Source organism: Neomonachus schauinslandi, chromosome 11 (assembly GCF_002201575.2).
Source record: "Neomonachus schauinslandi chromosome 11, ASM220157v2, whole genome shotgun sequence".
NCBI lineage: Eukaryota > Metazoa > Chordata > Mammalia > Carnivora > Phocidae > Neomonachus > Neomonachus schauinslandi.
In genome coordinates this window covers 6094195-6112056 of record NC_058413.1, presented here as the reverse complement: position 1 = coordinate 6112056, position 17862 = coordinate 6094195, and the positions used below count along the sequence as shown (strand labels likewise).

At 50.2% G+C, this 17862-nt stretch overlaps 1 protein-coding gene across 1 annotated transcript; it reads left to right on the top strand.

Moving 5' to 3' along the window:
• Nucleotides 1-318: 318 nt before the first annotated feature.
• BBS1 (Bardet-Biedl syndrome 1) lies at nt 319-16338 on the top strand. Its single transcript, XM_021685268.1, has 17 exons — nt 319-365; nt 704-780; nt 880-914; nt 3734-4006; nt 4121-4167; nt 4309-4347; nt 4467-4539; nt 6581-6712; nt 7220-7326; nt 8837-8957; nt 9122-9280; nt 10608-10677; nt 11113-11271; nt 13778-13911; nt 14863-14997; nt 15659-15745; nt 15967-16338. Exons 1-17 carry the CDS (start codon nt 319-321, stop codon nt 16051-16053), a joined length of 1782 nt encoding a protein of 593 aa, XP_021540943.1. The 3' UTR covers nt 16054-16338.
• Nucleotides 16339-17862: the final 1524 nt, after the last annotated feature.

The following is a 17862-nucleotide window of genomic DNA, read 5'->3' as shown; positions in this document are numbered from 1 at the left end:
TCCTCAGAAACACTAGAAAGGCTGCTCTCCAGGCCAGAGGGTCCTGCCAATAATCCAGAGATCGCAGGGCCCAGAGGTTCCGGCTGGGAAGGAGCAAAGATAAATCCTACGAGCTGGGATGAGGGATTGCGCCTCGGCAGGCAGAAACCCAACTAAGGCCAGCGTATCCTGCATGGTGGCCTGTTGGCCCTGGGCCGGAAGGCCGAGCGCCCGGAACCTTTGTGCGCGCTCTTCCCAGCACGCTTCCCAGAGCCCGGGCTCTTTTCGGCGTTGCGCAGCAGCTGGCCGGAGCCGGTTGCCACGGCGACGCCTGCAAAGATGGCTGCTGCGTCTTCGTCGGATTCCGACAGCGGCAGAGCTGAGAGGTGAAGGCCGGGGTCCTCGAGCCCTCCTTTCCTACAAATGTAAAGAGTGGGGCTTGGCCCCGGGATCTGGGCTCCTGCGCTTCTCAGAAAGCGCTGGCAGTCCTTGAAGGGATCTGAGGGTTCAAACAGGGAAACTGAGGCCCAAGGAGTGAATGAATGTGCGTGTGTGAGTGACTCTAGGTCACTCAGTGAGCTTATGGTGGAGCCTGGACTTGGCCCCAGACGTCTGTACCCCTATTTCAGAGCCCCCTACACAGCCCACTCTCAGAGACTAGCTCCCGCAAAGTTTTCTTCCCCTCCCTTGGGACTCAGCCGCCAACTCTTCCCTTCTCTGCCAGCAATGAGGCCAGTTCGAAATGGCTGGACGCACACTACGACCCCATGGCCAACATCCACACCTTTTCCTCCTGCCTGGGTAAGTCTCTGGGACCAGGAGATGGAGTCAAATGACGGTTCTGTAGCGAAGTCTCAAGGATTGGGAAACCCTGGCTTATGGCCCTTTTGTGTTTTCCAGCGCTGGCAGATTTGCATGGGGATGGGGAGTACAAGGTAAGCATATCATCCGGCAGAAAGAGAATTGGGGCGCGGGGAAGCATCAGAAGTGAGATTTCCTGATGGCTCCAAAGGAGTTCAGCATCATCTGGAACCCACGTGTACCCTGAAAAAGTACATTTAGTGTTGTTGTTGTTTTTTTAATTTATTTATTTGACAGAGAGCACAAGTAGGCAGAGCGGCAGGCAGAGGGAGAGGGAGAAGCAGGCTCTCCGCTGAGCAGGGAGCCCGATGCGGGGCTCGATCCCAGGACCCTGGGATCATGACCCGAGCCGAAGGCAGACGCTTAACGACTGAGCCACCCAGGCGCCCCTAAATTTTACTTTTATGTGGATGGTGAAGAGAACCTGTTGATTCTGTAATACAGACTGCAGAAAGGAAAGCAGAACAAATGCTGCTGGGGATTCTACTAAGACAAAGCCTCTTAATTTTGTTAACTTGTAATTCTTTGCTGGAAGGACACATCCCTTGGGGGGGGCGGGGGGGGGCGGGCGGGGCATTGGAATCTGGAGAGAAAGTAGAAGAGAGGGAAGTGAAAGTTTTATGTTTATTAAAAGAGCATAGATTTTAAGATTTAAGATTAGCCATGAAGCTAATCTTCATTATTGGATGGCAGGTATTTGGAGGTTCATTATATGAATCTCTCTGCTTTTGTATATGGCTGAAACTTTCCATAATAAAAAGGTTGAATTTTAAGTTTAAAACATAAAGATAAATAAAATGTAAATTAATTAATTAATTTAAAAATTAAAGGTACAGGTTTTTAAAAGATCGAGAAATATTTTGGTCTTACAGAAAGGAAATTAAACCTATATTTAGTGTCCATTTCTGGGCTAGACCCTCTTTGAGCATTTTCACATACATAGATATTATTTATTACCAATTTGTTAATGGGAAAATAGATTCAGAGAGGATGAGTAAGCTTAGTAAATTTGTAAGAAGTGGCAGACCTGGGCCTGTCACATTCCCAGTCACGTGTTTGTTCCACTGTTGCTCAGCCGTGGGCAGTGAACCCACAGTGGGCATGCTATTTGGGCCATTAGAAGATAGCTCTGGAGGGACACCTGGGTGGCTCAGTCGGTTAAGCGGCTGCCTTCAGCTCAGGTCATGATCCCAGGGTCCTGGGATCGAGTGCCACGTCGGGCTCCCTGCTCTGTGGGGAGCCTGCTTCTCCCTCTCCCTCTGCCTGCCTCTCTGCCTACTTGTGCTCTCTATCTCTCTGTCAAATAAATAAAATCTTAAAAAAAAAAAAAAAAGAAGATAGCTCTGGAATCATACCCTTCGTGGTGAGTACAGTAGAATGCGGTGGACTTTTGACTCCAAATTCCTGTCCATTGAGCATTCTGCAATTTGGCAAGTGTACAGCGAACCCCTACTGTGTGTCAGGCATTGTACCGACACGAAACTAAGAAATGAATCAGTACACAGTCGGGAGGAGATACAGACCCTGGCCTTAGTTTATCATTTATCCATGATATCGACTGAATACCTAGTGTGTGCTTGGCAGTTAAAGGTATAGAGATCACAGCCTCAATAACTAGCATGAAATATAAGATGCTTTTGTGTAATTATTTCTTTAATGGCTAGTTTGTTGATTCCCAGCATCTAGCCCAGTGCCTGGCACAAATTAGGTAGTCAGTAAATATTTGTGGAGTAAATGAGTGGATGCTAAAATCGAATATATGAAAAGTATGGGAGCAGCAGGGAGAGAATGGTGAGCTCTATCTGGACGTACCAGGAGGCAGTAATACGTGAACTGGGTATTGAAGGATGAATGAAATGTATCAAGAAGGTACAGAGGGAAGGAGGGGGAAGGCATTCCAGTCAGAGGGAACAGCACAAGTGGAGGCACAGAGGCTTAGAAGTTTGTAGCATATTTGGAAAGAGTAATTTGGAGTTAGAAAGTGAAAACCAATATAAAATAGTAGTTAAGACCACTGGCTTGGATTCAGACAAACCTAGATTCCAGTCCCATCTCCCCAACTTACTTGAATGACTTTTACCTAACATCTCTGAGCACAGCTTCACCATCTGTGAAATGGGGCTAATAATAGTACCTGTCTCATAAATTGTTGAAAGGATGCATGTAGTTCCTGGTGTGGCTCCTGGTACACTGTGCATCCTCAGAATCCAGACATTCTGTGGCAGCCCCCATTCTGGCTGGAGCATAGCATGGATGGGAAGGTGATGGAAAACAAGCTGGAGACCAGATCAGAGAGACCTTGAAAGCCTCACACAAGAGAATGGGCTTGCATGGCAGCCACAGTGGCTTGGAGGATGGATTAGAGGGCGGAAAAGAGAGACTGAGGAGCTTGATTCTCCTCTCTGTCCACAGATCACATCCCAATCTGCATGCATGCATGTGCTTCTTTAGCTCTGTTCCCATTTGGAAGCCAGGCCTCAGAGGCCCAGATAGGAGTTTCTGGAACCCCACTGACTTCAGCCACTCTCCACTATACAGAATAGCGCCTGGCATGGAGCAGACTCTGAAGAAATGTTTACTGAATGAATAATGAAAACATCATCTGCCACGTAGTCCTCACTAGCACTCACCAGGTTCCGTAATTCATTACCTCATTTGATTTTCACTACAGGTGCCATGAGGTAGATATTCCCATTTTGTGGGTGGAAGACTGAGGGTCAGCAAGTTTAATCAACTTTCCCAAGGTCACACATCTTGCAAGTCTTATTACAAAGTCTCCTTGCCCCCCACTTGGTGTACCAGTGTGGCAGTGAATGAATGTGCACTAGTGAAAAGGAGTCAGTGGAGGGGTCTTTAGACCTCGAGCCTGGAATAAGCCAGCCTCTTTCTACAGCTGGTGGTGGGGGACCTTGGCCCCGGTGGGCAGCATCCCCGCCTGAAGGTGCTCAAAGGACCCACAGTGCTGACTGAAAGTCCCTTACCTGCACTGCCAGCTGCCGCCGCCACCTTCCTCATGGAGCAGCACGAGCCCCGGACACCAGCTCTAGCACTCGCTTCAGGCCCTTGTGTGTATGTGTATAAGAATCTTAGGCCCTACTTCAAGTTCAGCCTGCCCCAGTTGCCTCCAAACCCCCTGGAACAAGAACTTTGGAACCAGGCCAAGGAGGTAAGTGATGTCGGGGATGGGAATAAGAAGGCAAAAATGGCGGCCACTGAGTCATCCTCATTCCCTGCCTGACTGTGGAGCTCACAGGCTTACCTTTTTTCCTTGCTGTCATAGGACTGGATTGACCCCTTGACCCTGAAGGAGATGCTGGAAGGCATCCGGTGAGAACCCACTTATCCCTTTGTATGCTTCCCACCCCTCCTTCAATCCTCCAGCCCCTCTTCTTCAGCCCATGCTCTCCGTCTGACCCCCAGGGTCCTGTTCCTCAACTAAATCTGCCATGATTGCCCCTCTCCTTTCAGGGAGAAGGCAGAGGTGCCTTTGTCTGTTCAGTCACTCAGGTAAGGGCCCTGTGGAGGGCCAGGGCTCCCGAAGCTCCAGGGGGAAGGGAGTGGCTAAGGAGTGGCCTGTGGAGGGAAGTAGCCCAGGCCATGCAGATGCCAGTTCTCTGTGTGTGCAGGTTTTTACAGCTGGAGCTGAGTGAAATGGAGGCATTTGTGAGCCAGCACAAGTCCAAGTCCATCAAGCGGCAGGTAACATCCCTTCTCTCTTTATTTCCCTGTAAAAAATATGGACAATTTTTAAAATAGACAATGTAACATCAGTGGTAGGTTCTACAACCAAACCTGACTAGTTTCACTTTGCAGTTTCCTTTCCAGCCTGTGCCACACATATATGGTCACAAAGCTGCAGGGCCTTCTACATTTCCAGCTGACAGTGGCAGCTTTGAATTGATATATAGTTACCCAACTTTATATAACTTTTATTGTCTTAAGAGTAAAGGTAACATATTTTCATTAGAGAATAAAGAGAAGTATAAAGGAGAAGTATAAATGACTATAATCTCACCATCCAGTGGTACTCGTTCTTACCATTTTGGTAAATTTTCTTGATAAATATGCTTTATAATTTGCTTCCCTTGAGTACAAAACATTATATCTTGAGCATTTAAATAGTCTTTAAGAACTCCATTCTTAATGGCCCCTTAATTATTTCACTGATTATTAATTATTTCATTCAGAGTTTATGTAACTATTCATGTATACTGGATAAGAAATGTATCCCTTTTATATTCACTTCATATTTTTCTTAGTTATAATTTTAATGGTTTTATTGATGAACCTATTCATTAAACTCTGGTGGTTACTGACCTGGGGGCTGACCCTCAGTCTAGTCCCAGGGCTGCTCTTTGTATTTTATTTTATTTTATTATTTTTTTAAAGATTTTATTTATTTATTTGAGAGAGCGAATGAGATAGAGAGAGCATGAGAGTGGGGAGGGTCAGGGGGGAGAAGCAGACTCCCTGCTGAGCAGGGAGCCCGATGTGGGACTCGATCCCGGGACTCCAGGATCATGACCTGAGCCGAAGGCAGTTGCTTAACCAACTGAGCCACCCAGGTGCCCGCTCTTTGTATTTTAGAAAGCCTCATGGGATCCCTCCAATTCCTGTAGAAGCCACTTGAGCCAAATGCATGGACCAATGCATGCCTCAGTTTTTGGCTAGCCTTAGACCAGTGCTATTCTCTTCTGCTGATCAGCAGCTCAGATCCACAGTTATCAATATCTTTGAGTTCTTACAAAATCATGAAGTGAATTAATTATTGCTTAAAAGATGCATTTTGGGGGAGGGAGGAAATCTTTCCAAGATATAAATGTCATGATTATATAATTGGACACCATTACCATCCGTGTTTCTGTAACCTCTTTTCACTAAGCATTGAGAATGATTCCTCTTTTTTAATCTTAAAGATAATCACACAATAAGTAGCTTTATCCAAAGAAATATTTTGGTCCTGCTAAATTATTTTCATAGGAGAAATTCCTAAAAAAGGGATCATCCTCTTCTCTTTTGTTTTTTCTCTAGTCACAATCACAAAAGGAACATGTGCCCACTGTAGAAATTCTAGAAAAGCACAATGAAGAAATTAAACATCACCTGTGATTTCATTGTCCAGAGATAACCAGTTTTTGTATTTATGAGTATTTATTTATGCCTTCCAGCATGTTTTTTTATTCAGATATTTTTTTAAACTAGGATTATACTAACATAACACTTTACCTATTTTTTTTTCTTAATACATTAGAAGTGTTCTACAAAACATTAGAAGCTGAGGCTTCTTTATTTATTAAGATTATTTATTTATTTATTTATTTGACAGAGAGAGACACAGTGAGAGAGGGAACACAAGCAGGGGGTGTGGGAGAGGGAGAAGCAGGCTTCCCGTGGAACAGGGAGCCCAATGCGGGGCTCGATCCCAGGACCCTGGGATCATGACCCGAGCCGAAGGCAGACGCTTAACGACTGAGCCACCCAGGCGCCCCAGTTGAAGCTTCTTTTAAAATGTGATTTTTACATGGCTTTTGATCAAATGGAAACTTGCAATGGACTTAAGCCTCTTTTTTAGAAAGTTAGGTTTGTTGCAATAAACACTTTTGTACATAAAACTTCTGCCACATCTCTGGTACTCTTCCTCCTCCTTTGCCATCTGTCTTCCCTCCTTTGGTATTCTGGGGGGTGTCTGTGGGGATGGTGTGTGGGGATCTCCTGGGTGACTCTTGAAGTCCTTCTGCAGACAGTCATCACAACCATGACCACCTTAAAGAAGAACCTGGCTGACGAGGATGCTGTGTCTTGCCTGGTGCTGGGCACTGAGAACAAGGAGCTCCTGGTGCTGGACCCGGAGGCCTTCACCATTTTGGCCAAGGTCAGTGTGGGGCCTGGCCCTCGGCACAGCTGAGGCCCAGGCTGCATTCCCTCCCTCTGTTCCCCTACATCTCCTGCCCGTAGTTCTTGGTAATACATGTTGTAGAAAACTTATAAAATGTAGATAAGCATAAAGAAAATAATATATGTCCAAGAAAATACCACCACCCACAATATCTACTATTAAAGTTTTGGTGTGTCTTTCCAGAATTTTCATATTGAGACACAGATATATAACTTATAAATACATTTTTTTTTTTACAAAAATGACTTAGTGGTAGAGGATCATGTAACCTGCTCTTTTTACATACTAGTAGCCCATCATTGTGGGCTTTTGCTACATGTTGCTGAGTTTCCCTCCAGAAAAATTGAACAAATTTAAACTATGACCCACAGTGAGGGAGGAGATTGGGAATTTGGACAAGGAACCAACTCAGAGGAGTTACTTCAAGGTAAGGAAGGACAGGGGTGCCAGAAAACCTGGGATATTTGAGCCTCTCCTTTGCAGATGAGCCTACCCAGTGTGCCCGTCTTCCTGGAGGTTTCTGGCCAGTTCGATGTAGAGTTCCGGCTTGCCGCTGCCTGCCGCAACGGGAACGTCTATATCCTGAGAAGGTAGCCGCATCGTGGCCTCTGGGGCCAGGAGGAACATCTCAGAACCCGGGTGATGTTAGGGGCTTTGGAGCTGGTATTTGGGAGTGGAAAGAGCTGGGAACTTCATAGAGAAGGCTGAGCTCACGTGCCTAGGGGGCCATCTGGAGGCTTGCATGATGGGGACTGGCAAAGTGAGAGACTGGGCAGAGTGACTATTACACGTGAGCAGTGCAGTCAGAGATGGGAAGAAGTAAAAATAGCCCCTTGTTGCTGTAGGCTTTATAGGTATGTAACACTTCTTTACGCATTAGGTTGATACTCCTTACAACATTCATCTTCTAATTCAAGAAATATCTTTGAGCACCCACTATGTATTAAGCATTATATAAGGTATCAGGAATGTACTGATGTCTTGTTAAACGACATAAATATAGTCCCTGTGTGCTTTGGAAAAAATACAAGCTCCATGGGAAGAAATAACGGGGCTAGGGTGCTCAGTGAACACCTGTCTGTGGAGATGATGTGGAAGGTTAAGAAGCAGCCAGTTGTTCTAAAAGTGGGGAAGAAGGGGCACCTGGGTGGCTCAGTTGTTAAGTGTCTGCCTTCGGCTCAGGTCATGACCCCAGGGTCCTGGGATCGAGCCCCACATTGGGCTCCTTGCTCTGCAGGAGGCCTGCTTCTCCCTCTCCCACTCCCCCTGTTTGTGTTCCTGCTCTCGCTCTCTCTCTGTCAAATAAATAATAAAAAATAAAAGTGGGGAAGAAGTGTTGTAGCCAGAGAAAACTTGAGCAAATTCAAGATGGGAAAGACACTGGTGTGTGCTCCTCAAGCTTGATGGGCAAGGAGGAGGGCAGAAAGAGGTGTGTGGAGACCAGATCTGGCTCATGCATCGCCTTTTAGGACATGGTAAGGGTTTAGAATTTTAAAATTATTATGGGGTTTTAATCAGAAGAATGATGTGAGCCATTTATATTTTTAAGAGATTGTTCTGCTGGGTGGAGAGTAGATTGGAAGGAGGCCCAGAGACCAGAGGGAGGCTCTCAGATGGGTCATCAGATGGGATATGATCATCAGACTTGGTTATGAAGAAAGGGGAGCCATAGCCTGTGATTGGTAGGCTGGAATTACCCCTTCTTTCTGGATGAGAGAAACTAAGATTCAGAAGCCAGGAAACTGAAAACAGTGCATTTACACAGAGCAGACTTCCCGTGCGTTTCTGATGAGTTGCTAAACTGCCTAAGTCCGCTAGCACCTCATCTAGCCTAAGGTACACTCACTAAACTGTTCAGTGCCAGGTTCTCACACAAATCACTGCAGTAAAGGCAGCAGGGAGACCGGGAAAGAAAGCACACTTCATGTTATCCAAAGTCACACAGGGGCTAAGTGGTAAAGGTGGAAATAATACTATGGTCATCTACTTTTGGTCCAAGGTTCCTTCTGGGATAGTTTGTGGGGATGAGAAAGAGGAGGGTCAGCCAGGGAAGGAGAGGAGGTTTCTCTGGGGCTTGGAGAGTGTGTCTTTATTCCACAGAGACTCCAAGCACCCCAAGTACTGCATCGAGCTGAGTGCCCAGCCTGTGGGGCTTGTCCGGGTACTCAAGGTCCTGGTGGTGGGCAGCACCCAAGAGAGCCTGCATGGCTTCACCCACAAGGTGCGGCTTCCGGGCAAGCATCATCCCCCACCCCCTCCACGTATGTCTCCCTGGTTCCCCTTTAGCAGGGGATTCCTTCTGGCGTCCCTTTCCCTGCAAACTCCAGCCACCCTTTCCACATTGTGCCCTGAACCCTCCCAAGGTAAGAAGCTCTTCCCTCCCAGGGTAAGAAGCTGTGGACAGTGCAGATGCCAGCAGCCATCCTGACCATGAACCTCCTGGAGCAGCGCTCGCGGGGCCTGCAGGCCGTCATGGCTGGGCTGGCCAATGGTGAAGTCCGCATTTACCATGATAAGGCCCTGCTCAATGTCATCCGCACCCCGGTGAGCTGCTCACTCCTCTTTGCCCCCCATTCCCGCCTCTGGGGCTTCTTAGCTGCCTCTTCTGATCCCACTCCACCTGATAATCTTGACTTTTGATGTATTTTTTTTTAAGATTTTATTTATTTATTTGAGAGAGAGCACGAGCATGAGCGGAGGTGGAGGGCAGAGGGGGGGCAGGCAGAGGGAGAGGGAGAAGCAGACTCCCTGCTAAGCAAGGGAGCCTGATGTGGGGCTCGATCCCAGGACCTCGAGATCATGACCTGACCTGAAGGCAGGTGCTTAACCAACTGAGCCACCCAGGTGTCCCTCCATGTATTTCAAAAACATTTGTTGAGCATCTCATAAACACAAGTCACTGTTGTGTGGGGGATAAAAATGATGTCTAAATCCTGCCTTCAGGGAATTTATAATCTAAGGTGACAGCCAGACAGAGACACAGCTAATTCAAATACAACCGAGACTTAAAGCAGAGCAGAATACTGACAAAGCACAGAGAGGGCCTGGTGACTGGGGTGGTGGTGAAGGATAGATGGGGGTGGAACTCATGAGTCATTTCCGAGAGCAAGTGACAATTCTCCTGGGCCTCGAAACAGTTTGCCAAGTGGATACATGGAGGAAGAACATTCCAGACTGGAAACAGCACGAACAAAGGCTGAGAGGCATGGGTATTCTTGATTAAGGAATCCAGGTGGCTTGATGAGTTTGGACTCGTTTTTCAAACACTAAGTTGTGAGTCATTAAATTAATTTAATGGGTCACAACCAGCAAAAGAAAAAAGAAAGCTCAGAGTATATCACATGTGAACTTGTGTGTATGTATGTATAAAGTGCCCTATGTCACAGTATCAAGTTTAAAAGCCGCTGGTTTAGACCGCAGGCTTCTGGGAGACAGGTGAGGTGGGGTTTGGGGAAATGGTAGAGAACAGAAAAGGCAGGTTGGAGTCAGATGTGGAAAGCCTTGAATTGTTCTAACAAGGAGGACAAACGCCATTGGAAGTTTTTTGGCAGAAAATAGACGTGATCATGTTTGTATTTTTGAAAGGCAGAAATGTGAAGGACAGACTGGGAAGAAACACTAGGCTGAGGGCCTATTAGAAAGCTGACCCCAGAAGCCCGGTGACATTTATTCTGGAACTCTGGCCGTAGCAGTGAGGTTGGAAGGCAGATGAGAAATACAGGGAATATTTCGGAGGCAGCATTGCCCCAGGCCTTACCTCACATCTCTTCATCATATCATATCTTGGGTCTCCCAAACTTATCACCCCACCCCAGTCTTGCTCTCCTCTCCAAGATATTTCGCCCCCTAAACTCTGGTGTCTCCGTCCTAGGATGCAGTGACCAGCCTTTGCTTTGGCCGCTACGGGCGGGAGGATAACACCCTCATCATGACTACTCGGGGTGAGCGGACTCAGACCTGGCAGGGGTTTTTGAGTTAGGCACCAAGGTGACGGGCCAGATCCCGGGAAGCAACAGGTGGCTGTGAAGCACAGGCAGGCCTGGGTTTGGAAAGCAAGGCCTGCAGACACATGTCCTGTCTGGGGCTGACTCATCATCAGTGCGATTGCGCTACCCACGGGCCAGTGTCTCCAGTTCCCCCCAGTCTCAGAGCTTGCCACGATGCCAGGAACGTCACAGTCAATAAGTAAGTGCTGAATGAATGGTAGGACGTTGTTAAAACACACTTTATTCCTTCTGGAAACCCAGAATCTCGGCAAGAAGACAGACATGGACAGAGATGGCTCTATCTGAGGCAGATGGTTTGGGGAGGACAGACTGGGAATATTGGGTAGAACTAGGAAGGACAGGTCTATTTCTGTCTGTCCACTTTCCTAGGCGGTGGCCTGATCATCAAGATCCTGAAGCGTACAGCGGTGTTTGTGGAAGCAGGAGGTGTGGCGGGCCCCCCACCAGCCCAGGCGATGAAACTCAGTGTGCCCCGCAAGACCCGGCTTTATGTGGATCAGACACTGCGAGAGCGGGAGGCTGGCACCGGTGAGACTCAGACCAGGTCCTTCCTCTTCCTTCTCTGTGGCTCTGAAGCAGCAAGAAACGGGTGAACCCTCCTTGGTTCGTGCCCTAAGCACTGGGAGACCTGAGCAGCCAGGCAGGTCTCCTGCCCCTGAAAGTCCAGAGACAGCCTAGGAGGTATACTCTGCCTACAATACCTGCCTCAAGGTAGAAGATGCTGTGGGTGAGGGCGAGCACCCTATGAATGCAGAGGAGAGAACAGTCGCTTCTAGATGCAGAAATTCTATGGGAGAGAAAGCACACTTCATGTTATCCAAGGTCATGAGAGAATAGAATTGGACCAGGGTTCTTCCTTTTCCTACTCGGTTTTTTCTGCTCTTGCACTCATTCTTCCATTCATTCAATACCTGGGATTATGCCAGGCGTTCTGCCAGGTGCCTTGAAATAGGCTAGGCCCGACGTGAGGAGCTCAGTCTCCCTCGCTAATTTCACGCTGCATGATGGGTGTAGAAGAGGTCTCTGGTGAGGCTCACAGGAGTGAGGAAGTTGGCCTGGGAGCCTGGGAGAGGCTTCAGAGAGAGGTGACATTGGACTTTGCCCTGAAATGATTACAAGTCCACCAGCCAAAAAGGGGTGGGGAAAGGAGATCCAGGGCAAGGTGTGAGTAGAGGCACAGAACCCTACCTGGATTCAAGCAACATCTGCCATGTAGTGACAGGCGCTGTGCAGGAAGGCTGGATGGCCAAAGCACAGACTGGCAAGGCAGGTCAGAGCTGGCTTTGGAAGGCCCTGGAATGCAAAGCTAGGATATTGGTTGATTCTAGGTGGTGAGGGCTGGGAAAGATGTCAAACAGAAAAATACAGTAACTCAACCATCTCTATCTCATAAAGGGACCTTGCTTATACTTTTAAGGGATAACTATGAGGATAAAAGAGCTAGCAGGCTCTTGTAGCCTAGAGAATCCAAGAGAAGCAGTTGAAACATTTGAGAAATAATTAGGAACTTATCTAAGGTGACCAAATGTAAAATATAGCAAAAAATCAATAACTTGGTATATACCAACTGTAACCAGTCAGAAAATATAATGCAAAGTTTCCATTCACAATAGCAACAAAATCCGTAGAAATAAATTTAACAAAAGAAAATGGCAGTCTAGAAAGAAAGTTACAGAACTCTCTAGGACATAAAAGACCACCTGAATATTTCAATGATGAGACTTCCCAAGTCTCAGGGTAGCAAGACCCAATGCCTTAAAGCTGCTGATTAATTAATTAATAGCTTCTAAAATTAATCTAGGAACATAGTGATGTTACTGAGAAAATCCCAGTAGGGTTTACTTTGAGGACTTGGCCAGTTGATTCTAAGAGTAAATCTAAGAAATTTGGGGGGGATTTAAGAATGAGGGCTGGTCAGCAGAATGACCTCTGAAGCTGTAGGAATTGGCAGGTGTGGTAGGACTACAGGAACCTCCGCTGATCCAGGGCACATCTAGAAAGTCCAAAAACAGACCCTCCTCCATGTGGAAGGTCCGTATGTGTTAAAGGTGTCATTTTAGATTAGCGGGGGGAGGAGAGACTGTCCAAAAAGCATGATTAGGACAACTTGCTTCTAGAAAAACAAACAGAATTCTACTTCAAACCAAACACAAACGTTCATTCTGGGTAAATTAAAAATAAGTTGTAAAAGTACCAGAGGGAAAAGGAAAGATTAATGGGTGGGGTACCATAAAGACATAAAACTTCTGAGTGGCAGAAGGCCCCTCACACAAGGAAAGGAACAGGAACAGGCTGGGAAACGAGCGTGCGAAGTCTGGAAGTGTCCCGGCGGGAACGGAGGGGGCGCAGGCTCTGGAGACGGCTTTGAGGAAGAGGCCTCAGGCCTTGGCAAATGACTAGCCGTGAGGGCAGAACCTGGGTAACTTGGTGGATGGGGACGTGGTGACGGAGGTAAGGCGATGAGGTGGGTTTCCGCAGTGCTGAGTGTGAGGTGTTGGTGGGATGTCCGGATGGAGGTGACCATTAGGCAGTTAGAAGCAGGAGGCGGGCCCAGGCACCAAGCAGCCGGAGATGCAGCGCACAGTGTTGAGAGTGGACATGGGTCGGGCCCGAGTGGGGCCCTGCAGACTCAGTAGTGACGAGTCCCCGCCCTCAGGAGCTCGAGGTTGTTCCTCATTGGGGTGCTCACACTGGGGCAGGGCAGAGGAGGAGGATGGAGAACAAGACTCAAGGGGGTACCAGCCCTTAAGGCAGAATCGCAGGAGCCATCCAGGAGACTGGGCTTGTGCGTGCGGGTAGCGTAGTGGTAGAAAATCAGGAAGGAGGGAGCAGCGTGTGGCCCATAGCATCCTGTGTCACTGGAAGGCCAGGCTATTGCACTCCGTCCTCCCTTTCCCCAATTCCCCGTCCCCGCAGACCCGGCCTTCCTCTTGCGTGTCTGAGCAGCTGCCCACGCAGGACACCCCTCTCCCCCACCTCTGCCCCTCCTACCCTCCTGACCTCCAGCACCAGCCCTTTGTGTCCCTCTCCTCAGCCATGCACCGGACCTTCCAGACCGACCTCTACCTGCTGCGCCTCCGGGCCGCCCGTGCCTATGTGCAGGCCCTCGAGTCCAGCCTGAACCCTGTGTCTGTGACGGCCCGGGAGCCCCTCAAGCTGCACGCTGTGGTGAGTGAATACCCAGGTGTGGGGGGAATCAGGCCACCTCAGGGCCAGAGGGGCAGAGGTCAAGGGTGAGTAGGAACCCCTCAGCCCCAGAGCCAATTCTGAGCCCACTAGGCCTTGTGCCTGCTTCTCACCTCCCCTAGGCCCAGAGACCAAGCCGCAGAGTGGGCCATACCCTCCAGCTCCTTTGGCCCGTGCTGTGCCTCAGACAAGCGCCCAGATTTGGGGCAGAGCACGCAAGTAGTCACCTTGGGACGTTTCTTCCCAGGACTGGAGGGACTCTCACAGCTATGGTGTGAGGAAGAAAGCTGTTGATTCCAGTAACCGCGGGCAGCCTGAGGTGTTAGGACTGCCTGGTACAGGGAAGGGAGGTCCTGGGACTGGCCCAGGCACAGCAGGAGGAGCCCCTGCACTCAGACACAAGTGACCACGAGGTCATCTGGGCTCTGGCCAGTGCTCAGTGCGTCCCGGAGGTGTGCCGTCTGACCCACTGGGTTTCCGATTTCTCTTTCCCTAAAGGAAGTGGATAGAGAGAGAGAGGAAGAGGCTGCAGAGCAACCGAGGCTAAGAGAGAGGAAAATGAAGTCACTGTGGCCACCACAGGACGAGAGTGGGCAGTGGAGAGAGCCTGGGAAGACAGGCGCAGGGACAGTGGTGGGAGTTGGGGCATGCATCCCCAGGCCAGCTCTGCCTCTGACCAACTTGCTGAGCGGCCTGCATCAAGCCCCTTCCCCTCTCTGGGCCTTTGCTGATCCCCGTACAAGCAGGAGCCAGCCTTCTGTGCTTCCGAGGGGCCCCTTGATGACGGGCAGGACAAAGCATTAGAGCAGGTGGGGAAGAAGGTGACACGAGGACATTGATGAGAAGGCCGGAGGGCAGGACCAGGGCACATCAGATTCAGTGCCCAGGGCTGCTGGTTAAGGGCTTTCTCCACCCACCCCACCTTCTCCACAGGTTCAGGGCCTGGGCCCCACCTTTAAGCTCACACTTCACCTGCAGAACACCTCGACAGCCCGACCCATCCTGGGGCTCCTGGTCTGCTTCCTGTACAACGAGGTGCTCTATGCCCTGCCCCGGGCCTTCTTCAAGGTACTGGGCCCACCTCACTGAGACATGGCATGAGAAAGACCAGGCCGGGGCCTGAGGAGGTGCCCACCGAGCCAGAACAGATCAGTGGTGAGGGAACTGGCAGGTGGCTACAGCCACAGACCAGGCTGGCGTATGACAGAGATCTCTGGGGAGAATGCCCAAGCCTTGCCTCGCTGCCTGAGAGAGGTCTTGGGGAGCCACACAGAAGGTTCTAGGAGAACAGGTAGAGTCAGGCTCCCACCTGGGCCTCTCTCAGAAGCCTGTTGGTGCTGGGATCCCAGAGCCCATCCTGCCTCACAGCCATACCTGCAGTGGGAGTGGGAGCTTCTTTCTGCCCCAAGGAGAATTTTCCACAGTGAAGGGCCTGCTTTCCCACCAGGGTCCAGGTTTGACCCTCAGTTGGGAGGACCAGAAACTGAGAAAGACTCTGGGACTTGGTTGGGAGTCAAGAGGTCTGGGTTTAATCCTGGACATACATTTGGTTCTGGAGCGTCCACTCCCCTCACTGAACCGCATGCCCCGTGAATGGGCCTGTCAGCCCTGCCCGCCCTGCCCCCTGGATTATTCAGCTTCTATAGCAGGCATGAGAGCGCCCTGGAATCTGCTAAACACTGTCCAGGCATGAGGGCTAATTTCCTTACCTCTTTGTCCCCAAACTCAGGTCCCCTTGCTGGTGCCAGGACTCAGCTACCCGCTGGAGACCTTTGTGGAGAGTCTCAGTGACAAGGGCATCTCAGACATTATCAAGGTAGGTGGCCCATTGGTACCACAAGGGGAGGACAGTGAGAGTGAGGTGGACAAGGCCCCCGGGTGGCTGCTGGCTCAGAGTGGGTATCTGCAGCCCCGTCCCCTTTGACACGGCCCTGGTCGCCTGTGACTGGGCCCAGTGCAGACCAGGCCAGGCTTGTGTTTGCAGGGGGCAGGGAGGACAGGGGCCTGCCCCTACTGCCGTGGGTACCTCCTCTGTAGGTGCTGGTGCTCCGTGAAGGCCAGAGCGCACCCCTGCTGAGCGCCCATATCAACATGCCCATGAGTGAGGGGCTGGCAGCTGCCTGACCCCCGGACTCGTGTTGAAGCCCCTGCAGAATCAGGACCAGGAAGATCCAGCCCCTTGCACTGAGCTGGGCAGAGCCAGTGGCCCCAGGCCCATTCCCCGAGCAGCAGTGTGTTGGGGCTACAGTTTCCTTCTCCTTTCCTCTAAGGGTCTCCTTTCTCACCACCCTGACTGCTGGGTGACCTATAGAAGCAGGTCAGTGAGGTTCAACTTCTTGCCCCTCAGGAAATCCCAGGGGACTTCTCTGCATCCTCCCCACTTTTCTCCAGAAATGACACCAGGTCCGAAGGAATATCTCTGAAGTGGTTAATGTGTGATGAGGGGCATAGGCCCAGTCTTCTCCTTTGCTGCTTTCCTTAGTCACATTACTCGTGTGTGGCTGCAGGCCCAGGCCAGAATTGGCTACGGCCTGACCTGGGATAATCAGAGGCTTTTCTTGGGCAAGACTGAGCCCTCTGTTGCTGCCTGGGGTTCCAGGGGCTTGGCTGATGCTAGCTCAGCTTACAGGCAAAACACATGCTCTCATCTCTCCTTGTGAGCTAAACAAGGGACCCCCTCTTTCTATTCAGGGGGCTCAGGGAATAGCTGCCTCCCCACAGGGGACTTTCCTGAAATTTGGGCTCAACCAAGGTCTCAGGCCTGTGATGCTCCATGAGGGTTGCCAAGGGAGGAACTGGTGCAGGAAGGCATAGAGTGCCCATGCAGGGAGCTAGTGACCCCCGCCCCCACAAGGCTTCTGAAGACCACACAGTTTCTGCCCCTGCCTTGGATTTTATGCCCAGAAAGGGCATCCCAGGAGAGGAAGGCCCAGTTAGAGCAGAGGTGGGGCTAGGGTGCCCAGGAGAGGTGTTTCTGGAATCCTGGGGAAGTGGCACAGGAGGCAGAAGCCCGGAACAGCTCTTCTATGCCCTGGAGCCCAGGTCAGTCACATAAGTGGGAAGTTCACTGGGCAGGGCCATAGTGTGAGAGAATGAGCTGGAAAGGCATGGACCAGAGGCACTGAGTGAGGCTTAACCCTGAGGGAAGGCACATATTTAGACCACAAGGACCAGAGACCCACAGTCCTGGCCTTCGGTGCCTCCTGGAGCCCTGGCCGGTCTGCCTGGCCCACTCTCAGCCTCTGTTAGGCTTGTGCTACCAGGGCCACCCTGAGCCACTTTGTGAGCCAGGAACCCTGCTCTTTGAGGACCTGTATCTTCCTCTGTCTGACCAGGTGCAGCCTAGCATGTGGTAGGTATCTCAGGCTTGTAGGAAGTAACCAAATCCTTCTGGGTTAGTTTCCCCACATGTAAAATGAGGCAGTTTGACCAGATTCAGCTCTAGCATCCTATGAGCTGGGCAGCCTCTAGAGGAAAGGAGGAGACGACTCCAGAAAGGGCATATTTAACAGGAGTAACTGCAGAGCTTTTGCCCTTGATACCAAGGGCCCCACCTAACTGCTGTGGCCAGGCAATAGCCTCTGTGTCCAGGACACCAGTGAGGGATTGGGGTGACACAGCTCACAGCCCACTCCCTAACTCTTCCAAGGAATGCATTCTGGGGCCAAGTTAAGAGAAGCATTGGGGGAGGGGGGTGGCTCAGTTGGTTGAGCGTCCTACTCTGGATCTCAGCTCCGGTCTTGATCTCGGGGTGGTGAGATCAAGCCCTGCGTTGGGCTCCGAGCTGGGTGTGGAACCTACTTAAAGAGAGAGAGAGAGAAGCATGGGGTCTGGACCAAAGAAAGAGCCCATCCCCCTCTTCTGTGCACAGTCTGGCCACTCGCAGACATAGATCAACTGGATCAGAATGGTGAAGGGTCTCTAGATCAAGCC

Excerpts from the sequence above, each read along its gene's own strand:
- BBS1 (XM_021685268.1), top strand. The coding sequence starts at position 319 with ATGGCTGCTGCGTCTTCGTCGGATTCCGACAGCGGCAGAGCTGAGAG. Across the intron at positions 6,713-7,219 it reads CCTTCACCATTTTGGCCAAG|ATGAGCCTACCCAGTGTGCC; the intron begins GTCAGTGTGGGG and ends TCTCCTTTGCAG. Across the intron at positions 9,281-10,607 it reads TCAATGTCATCCGCACCCCG|GATGCAGTGACCAGCCTTTG; the intron begins GTGAGCTGCTCA and ends TCTCCGTCCTAG.